The sequence below is a fragment of the Pyrgilauda ruficollis genome, unplaced genomic scaffold, assembly GCF_017590135.1.
Source record: "Pyrgilauda ruficollis isolate IOZ18807 unplaced genomic scaffold, ASM1759013v1 scaffold17, whole genome shotgun sequence".
In the NCBI taxonomy this organism is placed as follows: Eukaryota; Metazoa; Chordata; class Aves; order Passeriformes; family Passeridae; genus Pyrgilauda; species Pyrgilauda ruficollis.
This window is the reverse complement of record NW_024515875.1, coordinates 2,124,245-2,146,624: the sequence shown is the minus strand read 5'-3', so window position 1 is coordinate 2,146,624 and position 22,380 is coordinate 2,124,245. Positions and strand designations below refer to the sequence as shown.

The window sequence follows — 22,380 nt, the reverse complement described above, 5'->3', positions numbered from 1 at the left end:
CTGTCTGGTTTGGCTTCTATTACTACAGGAGAATTGTGGTCAGAGCTATTTATCACAGGAGATGACAGAATCCAGGGAAAGTGCTAGGGCTAAAAAATGTGTTCTGTCACTGTTCTGCCCCTAATCTAGTCAGTCTTTCTGGGCTTTCAGTACATGGAGCTTTATCCAGGGTTCACACCATCTCTTATTTGTTGTAGCTAAAAAACAAGCAACCAAAACCAAACCATTTGGCATAATTTTAAATATGATCAGCCTTTCTGAGTTCCAGAACATGGGAAGATTTGTCATTTCAAGTGCAAGCTACTGTTAGTCTTCCAGTAAAATGACTGTTTATTTTTTAAATAAAGATGTTGCTGTCATAGCAAGTATCTTCAGACTCAGAATGACACGGGATTTTGTACAGAATAAGATCTATTTAAAGTTGAAAGCTTGGAAGTCCTGTAATGTGGTCTGTCCTTATTTTTTGTTTTCATAAGGAAATTGGAGCATATCACAATAATGCTATTCTACAACTTCTTTCCAGTGTTCTGCTTGTGATTCTTGCGGTTAAATAATATAATTGGACAGTCAGTTCATATTAGTCCTGAGAACTTTCTCATTCCATTTTTCTGTTCAGTTAGCTTTTTAATATAGAAGACAAATATATTTCAGCATTTTATTAATATGCTGAGTTTTTTCTCAGCGAGCACTGCAATAAAGGTGTAGTGGAGCATTGACTTTTTTATTTAGAAACCTGGTTTCAGGTGGAGCAATTGCTGAGGTGAAGTTCTCCATGCCTATTTTCAGTTCAGAAGAAAATTTTAGCATGTTATCCAGACATACTTGTTAATTAAATGGTGGGTTATAACCTGATGGAGGTAGGGTCTCAGAGAAGTACCAGTTGGATACCTCATGTAATCAGTTCCCTTTTAGTCTGCTTATTTCATAACACAATGAAAATCTGAAGAGGGGAATATTCTTATTTCTGTATTTCGTAGCATGGAAAAACACCCTACTTCAAGAGAATCCCATTTTTTCACTCAGATACTTGCAGAAGCAAAGTGTATACAGTGTATACACAGAGCATTGGAAAGTCCACACAATATTGTAATAATATGTACAGGCACAAAATCCTTGTCAGGCCAATCCAAAGCTAGAATGTATGACTACTGCTTGGTCAAAAGAAATTCTTTTATTAACCAAAGATTTCTGAATAGAAAACTGATGAATTCCAGGAACAAGGAAAAACCTTTATTTGTGAAAACCAAACTCCATTGATTTTTGAGGAAAAAATTAACTTTGGTTTCTGTTTTGGCTTTGTACTTATACCTTTTAAAAACTGCACAGGCGATTTTAGATTTTGATTTTTAAAGCATAAAATTATCAATACATAACTTTAGGAGTAAGAAGTTCAAGTTATCTAATTACTAAAATACCACATGGAATGACTGTTAAAAATTGATCATTGTTTGTTCTTTCTTTAAACACTAATATGTCTCTTTTCAATTTATTTAAAATGAAGTTTTTGTCACCACTAGGAAATATGCCAGTAATCTATAATATTGTGTGACAATATGTAGGTGGAAAAACTGGGGAGGAAGGGGAAAAAATATTTAAAATTGGCAATTTCCACCAACCACAACAATTGCTTTCAAAAAATGTAACTCAAGTAATATCTAGCAAGATTTATTTGGAAACATCAGATAGAATATTTTTACAGTCTACTTTTCCTCCTGTTGAATTGACTGTGCTCAGCACTCATAAGTGTTGAACTGTACTTGATTCAAAATACTCTGCTTTTCACAACTGTGCTACTCCAATTAATCTGAGCAAGTTGCTCATATTTTTCATGCTCTCCAATCTGTGCAGTGTGGTGAATTGAGAGCTGGTTTGTTTCATATAGCTCCAAGGCATTCTATTCTTTCTAGTTGTTATAATCAGTCTGTAATTCCAAACATTTGACTGTAGGATACACGTATATAATGTATGAAATGTCTTATTCTATATAACAAGGAGGCAAAATGACTCTTGTTTAAAATTTCACAATTCTACAATGTCCCTACTTAAATTGTTTAATCAGCTTTTACTGAATATAATGTTATAAATATGACTTTTTTTTTTTTTTTTCTTAAAAAGCTACATTAACAGAAAAACACTGGAGGTTTTTGTTGGGTTTTATTTTTCCTGGAAACAGTGCTGATTTATTTTTGTTTTACTAAAGTAGTTACTATAAACTGTACCTCAATAATGAAATATTGGATTCTTGCTAACTGAACATCTGTTTTTTATTTTCCACTCAGCCCCTATGTTTTTGACTAAACATGTGAAAATAGTTATTTTTAATTGGACTTCTGTAATTATGTCAGACTTTTTTAGTAGCTTTGATCAAGTTGCTGTTTTATTCCTGAAAGGATATCTAAAACTCTTATGTCAAAGATACAGAGTGATTCTTCCCCAAAACTTCAAAGTTTAAGTTAAATAGTGTTTGTTCCATTCCAGTGAGTAGCTCCCATTTTGCTACACCATTAGCAGACTCTGTCTCCAAAGTACCATAAACCACAGTGATATTTTGCATGAGGAAGCATCCATTTTTGAGTATGTAATGATGCATCCAATTCCACATGCCTTTCGTAGTCTGTGAATATATTAGGAATATTTAGTTGCCTTGAGGTAGTTGAGGGAAAAGTAGCACCAAAAGGTGTTCCTTCCTCTTGCTGTCTGTCCCACCTTGCTAACAACATTTTGAAGGTGAAGTCATAGTCCCATTAAGGCCAACTGTGGCTTGGAATTCCTGTCTCCCTTGAGATCAGCCTTTGGCATGGCACTTCTCAGTGACAGAAGGAGCAGGGCTTAAGGGCACGTTCCAGACATGTGAGAGGACACTGCGTGTCCTTACTCACAGCTTGACAGGCCAGTGAAAGCATCAATGTCCTCTGCATCACTAAGCCCTGCTTAAGACCTTTTGTCCTGAATTAACTTTTATTCCGTGCTTTTGAAAAGTGCAAACAGGCTGAGTCTTGCAAGTGCCTATTTGGTACTCTAATTCTTTGCAATTCTCTGCTATGTTGTGCTTGCTTAAAGTAGCTTTTTAACTTTTAGAAGGGCAGCTGCCCTTTGCTCTATACATTCTCAGTAACAAAAGGTCAGTAACCTTACAAGTATGTTTGTCATGGTGCTTTTGTTTCCTTATATGTAGCAGATGTATTAAGGATGTTTGGGCTAAAGAAAAGTATTTTCAGTATTACCTGAGGTCAAGTACCTAACAGCTGAAGATAAACCATTATTTTTCTAATCTTCTTAGGTGCCCTGGTCCTTCAGCAAATTCTCTGTCTGATAAATCAAGGGAACACCCAGATGATGATGATGAATACAAAATTCCTTCTTCACATCCTGTAATACTGAACTCACAACCACCTCATGGTCATAATATAAAACCTCTTGCTCGGTAAGGTGATATAGCAGCCTTGAAAAATTTTTGTTTACAAAACCTTTGCTTTTTCCAAAATTAACTGCATTCAGTGTCTGAAATGATGGGTAAGCTTGCCTGCCTCCTAAGCTTGGATTACACATGCTTCTGTTTCATTTGGCCAGTGCCACAGATACAAACCCATGAAGTTCACATCATTGAATCTCTCTTGTGTTAGAACTGGATATTTTTTGCCTTTGGATACCATTTCTGCAATTGGGGTCTTTTTTTTTTTCCCCCCTTACATTGAGGTTTTCGAAACTGACCAGGAGATACAACCCCTAAAACTCTTTCCAATTTAGTTTTAAGGAGAATTGTGTGACTGAAATTTCCAGTCAGCTTTGAAATTCTTAGCCTTTCACATTTTATATAATTCAATTTAAAAGAAATGCAGTACTGAAAAGTATGTGAACTGGCAGCTGTATGTGCATACTTTAATTCTTTTTTTTTTTTCCCCTATGTATAGTGTGTCTTTTTAGCTTTTTGAGCCCATTTGGCAGTATATTTTCTTTGTGCTTCTCAGAAAGAGAACCTTTTTTAAATACAGGTGGAATATGTCTCCTTGGCTTTAAATATATTCTGAAACAATACCTCCAAACTTCCACTGTTCAGAATTACTAATGGATTATGACAAGGAGACTTGGAGCAAGAGACGTGGCAACTGAAGGCTGTGACATTCCTTAAAAAGATACGAATGGCTGGAATTAAAACAATAAGTCTGGAGTGATTGCAGGGGAAAGGGGCAAATGTTTTACTGGTCTTGTAGGTCACAAGTGTGATACTAGAATCAAGTATTGGTCTAAAAAATTTAGTGACTAAAAAATTCTGTGACGTATTACAATTTTTTCCCTCTCTCTGTTGGAATGTGATGTTGAAGACCCACCATCAATAAAGCTCAACATGTCTCTCACCTCAAAATTAGCCAATAATGATTTTTAGACCTTTTAAGTTGTAATTTAAAACAAGTAGAAAAAAGCTCATAAGGTGATCATTCTTTGCATGCAGGTTAAAAATTTTCTCTTAGGAATCCTGATCCAGGCTTCACTGCATAGATATGAATATTGTGCAGTTGCCAAAGCTTAATGAACTTAAGGACTTACATTTTTATCTACTGTATGAGACTTAAAAAAATCAATGATAAATAAAACTATGTTGGCTGAGCAAAAAAAATGGAAAGCAAGAAGAAAAAGATTCCAAGGTCCTTATCCTTTTTTCCTATGCCATTTTAATGGGATCATGTTGTGCTTTTGTATGGAAATGATGTAAATAGATTCAAACAGAAAGGTTCTTGAGAAAATAAGCAGCTGGAGAAATAGAATCTTACAATTTTTATTTTACAGAAAAAAATAATTGACTGTCCTTTCAGTTGGCTGGTACAGTATTTTACCAGACCTTTGGAATTATTAATGGAGGCTGTAGATAGAAAGACAATTTCCAAATTTTCTCCAGTTTTACTGTGCATATGGTGGGGTTTTTTACATCAATTCAGGACTTGCTACAGATAAAATGCCTAGGTTTGCTATTCAAGTTGCCCCATCATTAAAACCATCAACTCCTCTTATTATACATTCTGATAAAAATTTTAACTCAAACCATTCTTCTAGGCATTAAAAAAACAGTCTGGTGTTCCACATGCTTAAAATGTCTTCTTTTAGCTAATGTCACTGCTTAGATGTGAAAGCTGAGATAAAGTTTTCAAGAAGGAATCTGTTTCCTGGTTGGTGTTCTTTTAATGCATTTCATTAAGTAACATGGGAGGGATGTTTTGTTTCAATGAAACTTAACTTCTCATTATTGTTCATCAAAACTGTTACCAGCTTTTTTTTTTAAATGTTATACATTTTTAGTACATTTCAGTTCTTACCCCTAGTGTCACTTTCTCTTATCTCTTTCCAAAGTGTTAGTCCCTAACTTCTTGGATAGTACTTGGAGTTTTCAGTAAGCTAAAGAGCTTAAAAATTTTGTCAGAATGTTTTGTAGTTTAGAATTATGTAATTGTTCCATCCTAATCCCAAATTGGTGTTACCTTTTCTCTCTTTTACCTGTAGATATGACAGTGCTAAAAATATCTCAAGAATAATACAAAGAATGATTCACAGTCTTACTCTCTGGCAGATCATGGCATTGTCTGGTTTGTTACTGCTGAACGTCAGTTCAGGAATAAGAAATAAAAGGAAAGAATTTCAGCATTACTAATTAGGCTATTATTAGAAGAATGTTACATTATTACATTTGCTGTCTTTTCCTAATAAAGTTTTTTTTCCAAAAGGGGAAAGGACAGAAGACTTGCTTGTTAGTACTCATTTGATGTCCTTTTTTCTGGCGTTTACTGTTAATGTAAACAGGAATTTCAGCATTGTTTGTAAACTGATCACTTAGCTGGACTCATCATGGACTGATTCTTCTGAAGCGATGCCGTGTTAAGTTACCTTGCTGCCTGTGGCTAGTTACATTATTGAAAATGCAGAATTCATTAAAACTAGAGTAGAAAATATTCTTAATTACTTAGTGTATATTGTGAGGAGTCAAAGTGTTGCATCCAATGCATTTGAAAGATTGAACCAATCTAATGTCAAAGAAAGAAACAACACTTCCTCTACCACTTCTCTGAGGGAGGTAATTTATAGCAAAAGATCTCTCACCATTAGGGGCTTTTGTTTGTTTGTTTGTTTGTTTTTAAATCTTGCAATTATTCTTATATTTATTTCATTACTCCTAGTTGTAACTCTTGGGACCACAAATACAATTCACTTCCTCTTAACTGTTTATATATTTTAAAATATTCTAGACGCTTATTCATTCTTCCTTTCCATTTGGCCAAAGCTGATAGGTTTATTAATACTGTTGGCAAAAACCCCAAATCTGAAATTTTTCCTGTATATAACTCTAGCAGATTTCCAAATATTTAATAATAATAGTGCATGGTGGAATGGGATTTTTATCTGTAAGCTGGAGTTACTTAGCATGGTGGCCTTTTTCCAAGGAAAACCTCTGATTCTTTCTGAATAGACAGAGCCCACAGTTACAGCGACAGGAGCAATTTCCTGGTTCTTTCGTATTTCAGACAATATTTAAGATTATTATAAGGTTTGTTCAATATTTGTCCCTGCCATATAACAGCATCTTCTTACAAAAATAATCTTCAATATTTTCAACAAGATTGTAGGCACTCTTTACTGTTTGGTTGGATGATTTTCATATTCATTTGATACTGTTGTTAAGTTTTGAGGGCAGAATATGCATCCATTAAAAAAAAAAATCAGTAAACTGTGGTAGAAGTATCAGCAAGGCAAAGTATTTAGATACAGAAATTAATGCATTCCTGCAAAACTGCTTTGGCTAGTTCAGTTTTGGGGTTTTCACTGTGTTTTTTAATGTTTGGAAAAGTTGAGTCAAAATTTATTATTAGTGTGTATTGTGGTGTTCTGCTTGGATTTTTTTGTGTTTCTTATGTTTAGTTTAATGGTTTTTCTGGTGTGCTTTGGTGTGGATAATTACATTATAAAATCCACATTTCCCTTTTCTTGTAATTCTGCTAGGGAAAATTCAGCATCTGTGAAGGTGAACTAATATTGAGCCTGTGATGTAACTGTGTGAATAAAGTAATGACCTGAGCTCTGAAGTGAAGGCTGTGTTTAATGTTAGTTCTTCCTCTAACTTGTATTGCAGCCTGTGTTATTTTAAGCCATGTCAGTACGTCACCAAGAAAGCAGTATAATCCTTCAAAGCAGTTTTAATAAGGGTTAACCAGTATCTGCTCTCAACATCTAAAAATGTAAATTTTAAAATTGATGCAGCTTATTGTCCCTGATTCGTTTCCATATGGTGAACTGCCAGGTACTGCTCATTCAGGGAATTAATTAATGCTTGGCTAAATGGTTGATTGCTTCCTCCTTAATGTCTGTCTTCAGGGTGTGTGAGAATGGCCAATGTGCAAATGGAACACACGGTGCTACTTCCGAGATAAAGAAATCGAAACATCCAGAGTCAGGTACGGTTTTTATTTTTTTGATGTCTGCTGACAAGATTTACTCTGCGCTGCCCTAGGGGTGCAGCAGGAAAACATTCACTTCTTGTGGTTGTGTCATTCAGGAGATGTCTATGATGCACCTACTGTTCCGGTACCCTTGCCTCCTGCACGGCCTCCTGCCAGAGACAACCCCAAACACAGCTCTTTGCTCACCAGGACACCCTCCGATTATGATCTTCTGGTGCCCCCTTTAGGTTGCAGACTTTTTGCTGATTACATGTGATGGTTAACACTGCCCAGATGAACTAAATGCCATGTTTACTGAAAAACAGCCAATGTAGAGTAGGTTAGGAGTACTAAACAGGCTATGAGCTAAATATTGCAGCTGTCAGTCAATATTTTGTGTCATTTGGAATCTGTTTATAAGACCTCACTTGAGACAGACAAAAAGGTATACTAAATCTGTATTCCAGCTATACAGAAAAGTAAAAACCATTTTCCCTAAAATAAATTTTAATTGTCTCTTACTAAGAAGTTTGAGCATTGCAATTTAATGCAGTAGTGGAGCATTTTTCCTACTGTAGTTTAGATAATTCCATTTATTTTATCAAATACAAAGAATAATGCCAAAAAAGATGGTATTTGAGTAAAAAAAGGAAACCACTAAATTAAATTAGTAAGTTCATTTCTGGGACTTTTTTCCCTCATCAAGGGACAGTTCAAAACTCAATGCTGTCTTCAGGCATCAAGAGCTCTTTTTTCCAACCCTAAATTCTGTTCTGTTCTCCTACACAAAAATCAGTGATCTCTGCATATATATTGGTGGTATGCTTGGGGACCACCCACACTATCATTAACAAGCTCAGCTGCATGGTTGTGTCTCTATGTGTCCGCATTCAAATTTCTGGTTCCATAAAACCTTTTGAACATTTGCCTTGTTCCTGCACGATGCTCTCTCTGGTCCCTGAAGTGTTCCTGAGATGCAGGAGAAATGAAGGCAAAATAACACATAAATATCATGGTGCTTGGTAACTCCTGCTTGCACCACCTTTGTATAAAAGGTGCATTCTTTTGCCAAGCTCTAGAAAATTCCGTTTATATCTGGAGTCAGAGCTTCTGAACAGCAGAGATAATACACAGTGTAAATGTAGCAGATTGAGTGCAGTCAGCATTGGTGTTTGTATATAAATACACTTGCTTAGCCACTGAAATACAGCTGTTATTCTACCGTGATACTCCGTGAAGCCTTCATTGTAGTAGACTCTTAGCAATTGAGTCACTAAAAGCAATTTCTCCTTCCATCCCAGCAAAGAAACTGAGCACTGCAAAAGGTTATTCAGAACATGTTTTGGAAGAGGACTGTGGGTATTAACAGTCAGGTTTACAGTTTCATTACTGGAGTCACTGAACTGCTTAGATGAATCGTAGGAGTAAAGGCCTCAGCAGCCAGAGAAAAATAAAGTTTAAGCTTTTTTCTTTATTCTCCAGTTCTTAATGAAGTTTTGTTCATCTGATAATTAATTTCTAAACTGCAGGTGAAGATGCATTTGATAACTCACCCCCCTCACTCCCACCACCACCACCACCACCTGCTCGGCACAGCATGATTGACCACACAAAACCTGCTGGCTCAGGGAGCCGACCCTCGTCAGGACATGAACTGTTCCTTCATTCTGGTAGGAATACAGAAGAAACAGCATGTTTCATTTTATTTTCCTTTACTTCAGAGGCTTATCTGTTCAGTGATAAAGTTGTCACCAGGCCTCAGAACTCATTATACAAAATATTAAAAAAAATCAAAATTTTAATGGTGGAGGTGAAGCTACTCAGAAAATAGAAAGGCTTCACTTTTCATTATCACAAAGTAATAAAATGAGGTCAATATTTCTATACCAAACTAGAAATTTTGTAAATTGTAGTTTTCTGTTATAATCTGTAATATTAGTTTGTATCTTTTTGTCAGCTCCATATTTTTCAATAGTAAAACATAACTCATGAGGGATATTTTCAGGTTGAAACTTGGAAAGAAGTTATACAATAAGGGAAAAGAATAGTCTGCCTTGTTAGAACTGTTGTAAAATTTTGCTACAAAACTATATTGTGAATACACTTGCTAAGTCCTAGGGTTCATAACCATTTTGCTAAGTCAGGTTTTTCACCTATCTTTCCCTGTAAATCATTGTGATACATTCAGTCTGGTATTTTGCTTATAAAAGGTATGAAAGCTGTGTTTACAATTCATGATTTTGTCTTTGAGTTTAGAAGAGTTTTATTTTTAGGTTAACGAAGTTGAATACATTTGCTGATTAGGATACAGATTACAGGTTATAGCACATGTCTGTGAAGTGATTTTTTTAAATTATTTTTTTTCCCTCTGTGGAAGCTTTCAAAGAATGCTGGTGTCTTAAGTGTCTTTACCTTTTCTGTGAATATTTTCAGGGATGATATGCCTTGTGGTGGGGTTAGGTGTTGCTTTCCCCCTCTCTGTTTTTCTTAGAAGCTCTATGGGAAATGTTTTGGTGATAGTTTCACAGGAAGGCCAAAATGTAAATGACAATCAGTCATGTACAGCTGCAGGATGGCCTGACAGGTTCTCTGGTGTTTGGCTGACCTGGTGTTTGACTGTGTGAGTGGAGCTCGCTGTGGGGGGAAAGGGAGCTACTTTAGCTTGAAGTGCAGTGACCTTTTATGGAATATTTTTATTATGTATGTTTTGCTGTCAGTCAAGGCCTGACATTGAGTAATTTGCCAAAGCTTTGTGTATTTTATAATGCAAATTCTACTCAGTGTGTTACTTTCTCATCTAAGTTGCTGAATGCATCCAGGTGAAAAGACTTAGCATGCTACAGAATTTAAAGGTTGATGTTCATAAGTACAGTGTAGTTTATCTTCTACACTTCAAAATAAAAACAATATAAACTTCAGCAGTCTAGTCAGAATAGGTGCCTCAATTGTATCATCTGATGCAGAAACACACACTGCACCGTTCAGTTCTGATGGGAATGGAGAGGAAAAATAGGCGCCCTCACACACAGATGCACACAAGCTCCATCTGCCTGTGCCCAGTGCCCAGAAACATACAGAGTTTTACATGTTTAAGTGTAACTTCCAAATAATCTAAGAACGTCACTGATAGTGTTAAAAAACATTTAAAAGCTTTAAAATAAATGTCTGGAATATGTATTACAGCCACATATTGTTCTTCTTATTTGCATAAGGAATACAATCGTACAGCAACAGTTGTCATTTATCTTAGCAATGTATTGCATCTAGTTAAGCATGCATGGTTGTGTGAATTGGTCTTTTTTTATTCATATGGTATTTCTAAAGCCATATTACTCACTTTGCATCTTGTCACATAATCTGTTGTAGAAGATTTATGATGAGTTTTTGATGATTGGTTTCCATACAAGTCTTGAGGGTGATTTCTCAGCTATCCATCAGAGCCTGTCAGATTAGAATAATAATCTCATCATCAACACCAGCGAAAAGTTGTTCTCACATACAAAACAAACTCTGCAAGTACTGAGTCCAGAGCAGAAGCCAGATCCAGGATGGATCTGCACTTGCTCAGCAGCATCTTTGGTAGCCAAAGAAGAAAGAAAAGAAGGGGACAATATATCAGAATTTTTTACTTCTCTCATTTTTCAAATTCTGTCCCTTTAATATTTACCCACAGCTGGGACTGTATGAATAGGAAATCAGCCCTGCAGTCTTTGTGAACTGCAAAGCATAGAAGTGTAATGAAGCTCTAAGCAAATTGAATAGCTGGGATGTTTGTAATTGTGCTGCTTCAGGCACTGCAACCTCTTTGATGCTTTGCCAGCCACAGTCCGAGCAGTGTCAGGGTTGGGTGGTGGAAAAGTACCTCATGGATGTAAGGAGAAGAGACCACAGTCAGTGCAGGACAGAACACCTTTAAGCTATGCTCCTATGTTGGTCACTTCAAATCATATTTACATGTGTACTATGAATGCTGAATTTGGAGTTTTATGTGCATGTGCTGTCAGAGGACACCTCTGGATTCGTGGTTCCTCTGCACGATGGGGGCTATTGTAATCCTACATTCTGTGCTTCAGCCCTCCCTCAAATAGTAGTTCTGATTATTCTAAGACGCTTTTTAAATTCTTTTATCACAGATCCCCATTTTGACTCAATAACTGGTCATATTCCTTTGCCACCTGCTCGGAGAGCACCTGGAGAAAATGTCAAAACAAATAGGACATCTCAAGACTATGATCAACTCCCTCCGTCTTCAGGTAAGGCAGAAAACTGTTCTTGTAGAAAATTACAATTCTATAAAGAATATAACTTTCATCCATAAAGTCCAATGAGTTTTTTGTCGTTCTGCACAACAAATTGCAGTGGTAATGTTGCTTTACAAAAGTATGAAATCATCAAAGGGTAACGGGCTTCAGTTTTGCAATAGAGGTAGAAGTGGCTACTTGTTGTGTGTAGGTGTATATAGTGTAGCATCCATTTTACTAGCTGCCAAACTGAATGCTGAATGCTGAGTTATAGTGTTCCTTATTTTTTGAGAAAGGCAGAAATTTTCCTGACACCTTTCAAGCTCATAAGAGATCAGAAGTACTGAAAGGAGCACAAGCATCTGATTTCCATCTTTGTTTCATTTCTCCTAAACAAAAAAATAGTAGCTTAACTCTAAAGTGTTATTATTTTATGTCTTTTTTTGCTAATATGTTTGTCTGAATTTCTGAGAAGCTTTTAAGATGCTTCTTAATAAAACAGCAAGAATCAAAACCACTTAAAATTCAGTCTTCCTTTTCAATGGAATAGGTACAGTAGAAACAATTCCTCTACCAAAGAAATTTTGGTTATGGTTTTTAGGCAACAAAAATAGTAGATTTAAAGGAAATTTACTAAGGGGATAAAATTAATAACAGTATTACCTGTACTTCAAAGTACATTCAACAGTTTTTAGACAAATTTTCTTTTCTTCAGATGTGCATGGTACATGGGAAAGGGGGAGGGTTGGCCCAACCGCATTCTCTTCCTGTATGAAGAAACCACACAAAGAGAAAACCAAGTGATGTTTTGTACCATTAGTCATTCTCCAGATAGATAAAATTTTGTGTAGAGACTTTTTATGCATAAAGAAAAGGGCTTTAATCTTTCAGTTGTAATAATCACCATTGTTCAAATGAAGCATTCCCAAGTGGAAAAAAAAAAGATACACTTTTTAGTAGTAATTACTACTAAATTCTCCTTCTAGTACACTCTCCTCAGAAATACAGATTTTCATACTGCTGAGGTATAGGGGAAAAAAAGATTATGGTTTTCCAACTTAAATGGTGGGAAATTTCTGTAGCTCTCTTCAGGCTTACTTATTTTTTTAATGAATAGCATAATTGTGCATTAGTGTGACGCCTTTGGAAAATACTGTCTCTTTTGGGAGGATATCTACAAATATACAAATATAGCTGTTTCTCTTTTTGTTTCCAGTTGTTGGAAGAAAAGCGCTCATAATGCCTTATATGTGGCATTGTGAAGGATCTATTTGTCTTAAAATGCTCAGTCAATTTATTCAGGGTGTTTTGAGTTCTCTTATAATGCAAATTATGACAATGATGTAACTACTTTTAAAGCTATGGTGTTTTCCTGCAATTCTTGCACTTCTGAGATGGAATAATTTTTAATTTTCCTAAATTACTGCAAGATACTTACTACTTAAGAACTTGGAGCTTTCTGGTGCTACTTAATACTTTTCGATCTGTTTCCCACAGCTATCTTCTAAAACACTCACGTGTCAGCTTTTACTATAAATATCATTCTAAATCAGCATGATATGCAGCAAGATATTCCATTTAATTTCAATTAGATGAAAACTATGTGATAGATCATGTCATTCTCTTAATTGGAAAGTTGTTTTTACAGTGTCAGTAATTCCAAAGGACAGAACTGATGAGCTGCAGGATGAACAGGTTCACCTTCATCTATGATTTAAAAAGACAATGTAGAGAGTGTAGCTGTCTTCAGAACTTTGGTCTTGTATTTATTCTGAGCTAATCAGCTCACTTAAGAAATTATTCATTTCAGTGCTTTTGTAAGGTAATTCTCTGAACTAGCTGAAAAACAAATGGAGTTCACTCTAAAATCTAATTATAATTTGGCTACTGGATTCCTAGAGTAGCACAGGCAGTGCTTTAACTTCGCTGCTTCCTTTCACTGTTTTTAAGATTGCTGTCGTGATGTTTAACTGAATCCTTAAAGTCTACCAAGTAATTTATTGTAATGCAGATATCCAGTATTGAACACTTCAGAAATAGTACTCAGCCATGCAGCCCGCTCCCCCAAAGGCATGGTTTCTCAAACTTCTTACATACAACTGTTTACAATTATTACAAAAAGAGCAAGAAAAGGAGACAGGACTTGAGGGTGCTGTGGGTGAGAGGCTGGACATGAGCTGGGAATGTGTGCTCAGAGCCCAGAAAGCCAAAAGGGTTGCATCCGGCTTTCCTGGGCTGCATCCAAAGCAGTGTGGCCAGCAGAGCAAAGGAGGGAATTCGGCACCTCTGCTCTGCTGTCATGAGACCCCACCTGGAGAAATGCATCCAGCATAGAAAGACGTGGACCTGCTGGAGTGAGTCCGGAGAAGACCACCAAAGTGATAAGAGGGATGGAGCACCTCTCCTATGAGGAAAGCCTGAGACAATTTGGATTGTTCAGTCTGGAGAAGGGAAGGCCTCTTAATTGTGGCCTTCCAGTTCATGAGGGGAGCGTACAACAAAGCAGGAGAGAGGCTTTTTACAAGATCGGGTAGTGAGAGGACAAGGGAGAACTGAAGGAGATTAGATGAGGTATCAGGAAGAAGTCCTTTACTGTGAGGATGGTGAGGCCCTGGCTCAGGTTGTCCAGAGAAGCTGCGGATACCTCATCCCTGGAAGTGTTCAAGGCCAGATTGCATGTAGCTCTGAGCAGTCTGGTCTAGTGGAGGGTGTCCCTGCCCATGGCAGGGGGGATGAGATTAAATTATCTTTAAGGTCCTTTCCAACCCAACCCATTCTATAATTCTATAATATTGCTAATAATTAGAGTATTTTACCTAAGCACAGCCAATAATAAGAGGGAAAGGACGAAGAAAATTAAGCCTCTAATTGATGTCTGCTCTGTTTTGCTGAACTTGGCTATTCTATAAGATACAGATTCAAATGATTGGTTAATATATTTGCCTGCTGCCTATTCATTCCCTCAGTTTGCCTTATGAAAATGCTTGCAAATTTGGATTCCTTTTACAAGAATATTATTCCAGGGTGTATTTCACTTAACTCTAGAGGAAATAATGTAATCTGCAGTATTGCAAAGTACAATGATCGTGCCTAACAGCTTGATGGAGCAGCGTGTGCAGTGGGTCCTTCCCTCACCTTCTCCCTGCTCTCTGAATTCCTCAGAGTACGTGTCCCCTGGGTGTGCTGTGTTCCTGTACCCCACTTAGGTGAGGTGTAGCCACTTGCCACTGTTCCACAGAGGGCCTTCACAACAAGCCTTTGTCACCTGCGTCTCTGATGCTCCTCAAGCTGTTGGTGAAAGACCGAGGAATCCAGGAGAAGCAGTGAGGGAAGAGAAGAAGGGCATTTCACAGCAGAGAGGAACAGACAGTTGGCATCATTACAAACAGCTTCTCCCACTGTGCCGTAGAGCTCTCACCACTTTTCCCGTGCTTTTCAAACACTTATTAAATGAGCCTGTGTCTGCTTTTGTACTAACCCCTTACCTAAGGGTTCAATCTAGTGCTGAATTACAGAAACGGGAGTGGTGGAGGAAGCTGCTCATGGTAGAAATTGTTAATTGAATTGCACAGTTAGAAAATCTATTTGAATTTTTAGTTAGACATCTATGGTGGCTGAAACATCAGAGGATGGGAGGTAGGGAAAGAAAGTTCTGCTTAATACCTCTATCTCAGTGTCCAGATGGACATACAGCTTAGGCTTAGTATCTTTAAGCTCAGGATCCAATATGATACCCAGCTTTAGCTGAAATTTTATATGGATGTGAAGATATTGAAAGAGATGTCAACATTTAAAAAAATAATAATGGGAATTGAGAGTGCTGAAGATCTCAGGGTATCTGTGCTATAGAGAGATGTCACTGTAGTGAGAATAAAATGCCTTCAAATCTGCTGACAGAATTAAAAATGACCTTTCTAAATGACGTGATTGCTTAATAAAGTTTGTTTGAAAACCTCAGTGAAGGGAAGGTTTTAAACATGAAATAACAGTTTTAAGCCTGTATTAGGCTGAGTCAAGCAAAAATATCCTCATGTAACACAAGCACAGGGAAGGATCTGATTTATGCATAAGGAATTTCTTCTGTACTTCAAGCCCAGAGGAAAATGCAGTTTGTAAATTTAATTTTGTTTCATACTGTATAGAAATGAAGTCCATTATGGAATGTACATATTAAAACAGCTTGAAGGTTTGTGAAAGAAAAATGATTGGTTTTAAATGTTGTGCTATTATTCTAAAGAGAAAGAATATTATTCTTTTGCAGTCTTGAGTTTCCTAAAACAAGTGAAGTGAGAAATTTGAATTTGTTTCTGATTCAGTTTTTAGTGATTAACCGCATTTCCTGAGCTATAGTTAATTCTCAGACAGGTGTTTCATGGATCTTACACACCTTCATAGCAGGTTTGGATCAGCTTCAGAATGTTTATCATTTACATAATTCTTTATATCTTCAGAGAGAAAACAAAATCAAAACAGATATAAAGTAGTACTTGTAGGTCTTAGGCCCTTACTGTAAATGTTTAATCAAATTTCTTTCATCCATTTGTCATAGGAATATCACCATCTTGCTAAAGGTACTATTAACTCTCTGAATTAAGAGGTGAAATTAAATTTCATAGCAACATGTATCCAAATTGATGGAACTTGAAAGGAAAATACACCTGCATTAAACATGCTCTTGTATGAACAGCTTTCATTTATCTGAAGTGTTTCATACACTTGGTTGAATTATAGTTTTCTCTATCCAGTGTTATGATAAGGTTACAACAAGAATACTGGATATATGACATTTCTTCCATGCCCAAAGAACCGTCTCTGAAGTACTTAACACTGGAAAATGCCACTGCTCTCAGTGTAAGTAAATAGAAAATATCACAGCCAGAAATTCCTCTAATTTATCTATCAAAGTCACTGTTGATAGGACTTGTTGAAACCATTTTTGAGGGATTAAAGACTTTAATTTTTTAGATACTTTGCTCTTGAAAGTGCTTTCTGCACTGTGCCTGCTTGTATTTAAGCTTCTTATTGTGGAATCAGTGAGGATAAAGGAGTTTCAGTAAAGTACCAAGTTTACTTGAGCACAGAACTCTTGACTCTGAGAAGATTAGCAAGTTTGAATATTAGCTTTTTTTCATCAGCACATCATGATTCTTAGTCACCAGCATTAACTGTGAAGGTAACCTTTCCATGGAAGATAAGGAACCAGGAGATATTTCCAAAGGGGGACTGGAGAGGAAGGAGCATGTTCTGTTCTCATCATGGGAATAATAGGGCTAGAGGTCTTTTGGAGAGACCATTTGGTTATGTACTTATGTTTAGCTGCTGTGCATGACGTGAATAGCAATTGAACTAACAGAATCTAGAAGATAGACCAGTAAATCAAGGATTTTTCTCCTTCCGACGTATTTGTCTGAATTCCTCTTCTACACAACTTATGGTCCTCACTAAAATTGTAATCAAATTTGTGTTTGGGTTTTGCTCATTTGTTTGTTTTTTTAGTTTTTTTTTTTTCTTGGGCTTTTTGTTTGCTTGTGGGGTTTTTGTTAGTTTGTTTTGTTGTTTTTTTATTTTCTTTTTTAACTCAGATATTCTCAAATTGTGGGTTGAGAGTGGAGAGCCTTTAGGAGTTTGACTGGCTATTTTCACTGTCTCTTCTATTCCATCATAGTTTATTTTTCTTCCAACTTTCAATAATCCAGATTGTGAATTGCGTGTTCCTATATTATTATTAAAATAGTATATTGCTACATTATTTCCATTTTGGATGTTCTTGAGGATTTCAGCTTCTGTCAAAATTTTAAAATGAGCTGTATTGGTTAACTATATTTCTTCATGTTCCTTTAGAATTTTACTCTTAAAACAGCTTCGTGGGGTTTGACCAACCCCCACTATAACACAGTCTTAAGCCAATTTATAATTATTTTTATCTCTTTTATTTGAAACAGATGGTTCACAAGCACCAGCCAGGCCCCCTAAACCACTTCCTCGGAGAACTGCACCAGAAATACATCACAGGAAAGCCTACAGCTCTGACAGTTCCACAGAAAATGTGGATGCAAAAATTGCAAAACTTATGGGAGAGGGCTATTCCTTTGAAGAAGTCAAGAGGGCACTTGAAATTGCCCAGAATAATGTTGACGTGGCCCGCAGTATTTTAAGAGAGTTTGTCTGTTTTCCTCCACCAGTCTCCCCACGTCTCAATCTATAGCAGCATCAAGATTTTCTTGGAGCGCATGAATTCTGCAGATACACATGTGGATTGGGGAATGAGAGGAAGAACAGAATGGAATATTTTTCTTCATCCTTAGCAGAAGGGTGTTTGTTTCCAGCCGTTTATCAAAGGCTCCTGGCTGCTCTGATCAAGACTTAAAAATATGCTGAGGCTTATGTATTTTTGCTAGCCATACTTTTTTAAATCAGGGTTGAACTTACAAAATAATTTAAAAAAAGTTTACTTCCCTAGAACTTTTAATCTGTGAAATGCTTTTTTCTTGTTTACAAGTTGGCAAGTTACAGTTTTCTAGTTTGTGCCTGTACTATGTCCTGTTCATATTCCCTTGTACTTGTGGTCAGTTCTGCTGTAGCATTCCCAACAGTTTCCATGCTGACCACTCCATCAACTAAATCATCACTTTCTAGGAGTTCTGTTTTTCTTTTGGTCTTTTTTTTTTTTTCTTTTACAAGATGCTTTAATTGGTTTTTTTGCATTTCGGCTCATCAAATGCAAAAAGTATGTGGCCTTCACTACTGATTTTTTTCTTCTGAGATTCCTTTGCTTTTGAGAGAGGAAATATCTGAATGTAAAACACATTATTCTGTGAACTGCCTTTTTAAAGGTATTTTGACAGTAATGCTGGGCAGCTTTCTGTTTAACAAGAATTCCATGACCTGTAGTCTCAAGGTCTTTTATATACAGTTTCCACAAAAAAATCCCAACCAACAAATAAAACACTTCATGCAGCAGTGATACTGAGTTCTCACATGTAAAATCTCTTTCAAAATTGAGTATTTGATTGCAGATGTTTAAAAAAAGCCAAATGCACATGATAATACTGTGTTTTGATTACACACTAATGGCACCAGTTCTTCATGGCAAGACTAAAAGGAATCTTTTTCCATTTTATTAAAGGTATTCAGGTAAACTCCAGTTCTAGATTCAGTAAAGTAGAATGCGGTTAATGTTTTGTTTGAGTGATTATCCTGTGGTTCATTGTGGCTTGGATCAGTTTGTATTAACTTGGAAACTTTAAATCTTTGATGCACTGTTAATTCCTAATGCTACTGTAGCAATATTTTTTGCCAAGTTTTTTAATAACCTCCTCCCTCCCCTGTACACTTCATAATCCTCAAGGATGTGTTTAACACCCAAATTCATTCACTCACTTTCCAGCTGTTTAGTTGGAAATACATTTTTGCTTTACTCGGTCAGTGATACTCCAAACTTTGACATTTTATTTTTCAGCCCAAATTGATGCAAGCCAATTTAAAAATCTTCCTGATTTTAAAAAGAGAGAAGACAATTCTATTCTGAGTACATTCAAAGTTGAGTCCAGATATTTTCAGAAAAATTCTTAAGATTGCTGCTTTCTTGTTTTTTTAGGAAACTTTGAAATTTTTCTTCTAGTACTATTGAACAAATAAAACCATGTGGTATTTAGAATATTTTTCTCATTTTGATATGTATGAGTATATGAAAATTTTCAGTGTGCCAGGCTGGGTGTGAAGTATATATTCATTATTCCCTTTCAGCTGTTAGTGTTCTCTTTCACTCTGAGCAAGTGCTAGAATTTGTATCACTTATGGGATCAGATCTCATCAGTCAGTGCGTTTGTTGAAAAGATGTTTTTAAAGACAGCACGTGGCTGAACTGCAGGATTTCAAGTAACCGAGAACACCCATTGGAGATTACTCTGCTATCTCAAAGTCCCATTGTTTCATGAAAAAAACTTGTTCTTAAAATTAATTATTTTGTAGCATCACAAAGCATAATATGGATATCGTTAATCTGCGTCAGTGATAAAAAGTGATCAGGAGAATACAGGGTATATAGGGAAAAACTGCTGCGGCATTTGGATTTAAGCAAATGCTTCTGAGTTTGTGCATGCTCCTGTAATTGTTCATTCCTCAAGTACAGCTTAGGAAAAGTTTTGGTGTCAGTTGTATTCTATGCTTTTGGCTCAAGTTAATCTCTTTCCTCTGTTTTGGGAGAAAGTTTTGTGTAGTATGGAACCCTCTTGTTCATTTGGTTTGTTTGCAACATCACCGTAGCATATTAGCTAGCTGTAAATTGAAAATTAGTCAGGCTATTAAATTATACATTCTGGTTGTACTGGAATTACTGAAATGAGGTTCTAGCATAACTGCCAGCATAGCAATAATGAAAAAAAGAGCGCTTTACAAGGACGAACTAACAATCTGCAGATTGAGTTTTGAAATTTTGAATTGTAATGAAGAACTCATTTTCTCCTTTTTATGCAGCAACTTATATAAATTACATCCTTATATTTCAATTAGAGGTTGGAACTGCTGCCTGATAGATTAAGGCTTTTAAAGTTTTCCTTCTTTCTGGTTGTGACTACCAGTGACACTTTTTTTTTATTATGTGTTAAAAAACCAAACTTGATTAGCAGTATTTTGAGTGGTAACTTGAAAAAATTTCCATTAATCTTTAAATGAGTGTGCTAATAACACTTTTAAATAGTGGAACATGCAGACTGTTTCAGACCTGTTCTGGTTAAAGTCAAACAGCAAAATTGCTTTGTAGAGTGTTGATGTTTACTCTGCAGGAATTAATAGGCTTAAAATAAGTTAATCTGGCTGCAGTCTAGTTCTCTAAAGACGTAGTTCTCTAAACATGTTTTTAACCTTTGAAAGACTTGAGGGTTTGAGCCTGGCAATGTGTTAGATAACTTTAAGGAAGACTGACTTGAATGAGAGTGCTTGGGTGAACAAAGTTGGTTAAACTCAGAAACATTTGAAGTCTTTAGACTGTCCTTGTGTTGTCTGGTTGGCCTCACCTTTTCTCTCCTTTTGGCTAAGTTACTGCATTTTGAGCAAATTGGCTGAATCAGAAGTTGAGCAGAGCAGGTGGACATCAGCAGCACAGATCTTTTCCAATGGCTATGTGTAGGAAAAAACTAAATTGTGGTAAAGGAAACGAATATAATTAGCCCTGCTAATGGCTTGTCTGGAACCCTAAAATGGCCACTTGTAAAATTTGTTCATGTCCAGTATCTCAAGAGTGCATCTGGCACAGCTTTTTTACAATGTGAATTTAGGAAATTTTGTACCAGGATCATTTCTTCTGTTGTATTTCTCTCATTTTCAGCTTGAAGCTTTACTTTGCACTGACAACTCTGACCTGAAATTCGTGTCTTAAATATTGACAAATTTTGAAGCAAATGAACACCATATTCAAAGCACATTCAGGTGCTACCTGATGACCTGGAATATTTAGCGCTTTTAGGAGTGACTTCTTGAAAAAGGACTTCAGCAGTTTCCATTTTGAAGGATTTTCTTTCAAATAACTATTTTATCTGAAAATGCCTTTTATAAACTTGTCTAATGTGGCAAATTTAGTGGTGTGTTCAATTAATTTATATTTTATTCAACATTCTTTTTAAATTTTGGTTATTATGTATGCTCAAGTTCTTTATCTGTTCATGTAAGGTATTTTATAAAATTAATGTTAAGAGAATGTTGGGTTGGTCCATGATTTTTCAAGACTCTGTCTCTGTTAATGAATATTACCACTTTTCATATGATGCTTTAGCAACATAGCCTGTCCTGTGTGGGGGCCTTAAAAAACATTGTTTTGTAAGCCACAAAAATGAGGCCTTGCTCTAAAATAAGGTGAATCATTGCTTTGAGACATGTGCTTTTCATCCCCATACATTGCCTCATTTCTAAATTTCAGTAGTAAAAGTTAGTAAATTGGCAGTGATTTTGGAATGTGCATGTAATAGTTGTATAGCAGAAAGATGCTAACCATTAAATATTTAGAATTCAAAGTGGTGAACACATAGTCCGACTGTATATTAATTTGCAGGATATTTTTCCTGAAGAAAATTACAATAACTGACAGATATTTTTTAATATCCCATGCATTTACGTTCTCAAGATTGTACTCTTAATGTCAAAAATATTTTAGCTGTGTAAAACTCTTTTTTTTTTTCCTGTTACTGTATCCCAGCATTCTGGAAAAAGTTTAGAAAATCAAACCCCTGTACTATGCATGACAATACAAGTGTTGCTGTTTAAACCTCAGCACTGTTCCCTGCAGTTGGATTAGACCTTTAGTGCTGAGATTTTCATGGTACTTCCTTCAGTGTGTTAAATCTTTGTCCACTGTGTATGTCACTAGTCACATTGCTAATTAGAGAATTTACCTGTTTGGGATACTTGTCTTTAGTACTACAGGGCCTATTTCTGTCATTTTAACTCTTCCCATGTGACAGTTAGGTGTTACTTTATTGTGTTACAATCAAATTTTTGCAGCTGGGTGCTCTAGGAATGTTTCAGGAATTTTTGTTTGATAGACCCAGTCATTATTCTGTGTGAGATTCCTGCCTCCATTTGTCAGTTTCAGTAAGTTTCCATCAGGAAATTGGTAAGTTTAGATTTTAAAACACTGTGTGTTACTGTGACATATGAACATTCCATTTTGCCTTAGCTGATCTCATGTTTAGCAGTGGAAATTTTTGTTCAGAATGAATGCTAAT

At 36.1% G+C, this 22,380-nt stretch overlaps 1 protein-coding gene across 4 annotated transcripts in view; it reads left to right on the top strand.

Annotated features, from left to right (window-relative positions):
* The window catches only part of CBLB (Cbl proto-oncogene B), a 127,706-nt gene extending 106,355 nt beyond the window's left edge, over positions 1 to 21,351 (top strand). Inside the window, exons 14-19 of one of the 4 annotated variants that reach the window (XM_041463966.1) lie at positions 3,281 to 3,424; positions 7,357 to 7,436; positions 7,538 to 7,669; positions 8,951 to 9,091; positions 11,555 to 11,674; positions 17,605 to 21,351. In XM_041463966.1, the coding sequence (XP_041319900.1) occupies positions 3,281 to 3,424; positions 7,357 to 7,436; positions 7,538 to 7,669; positions 8,951 to 9,091; positions 11,555 to 11,674; positions 17,605 to 17,867 (880 nt within the window). In that variant the 3' untranslated portion in view covers positions 17,868 to 21,351. The remainder of the gene's footprint in view (positions 1 to 3,280; positions 3,425 to 7,356; positions 7,437 to 7,537; positions 7,670 to 8,950; positions 9,092 to 11,554; positions 11,675 to 17,604) is intronic. The other 3 variants (XM_041463968.1, XM_041463967.1, XM_041463970.1) reach the window with 3 other exon arrangements.
* Positions 21,352 to 22,380: the final 1,029 nt, after the last annotated feature.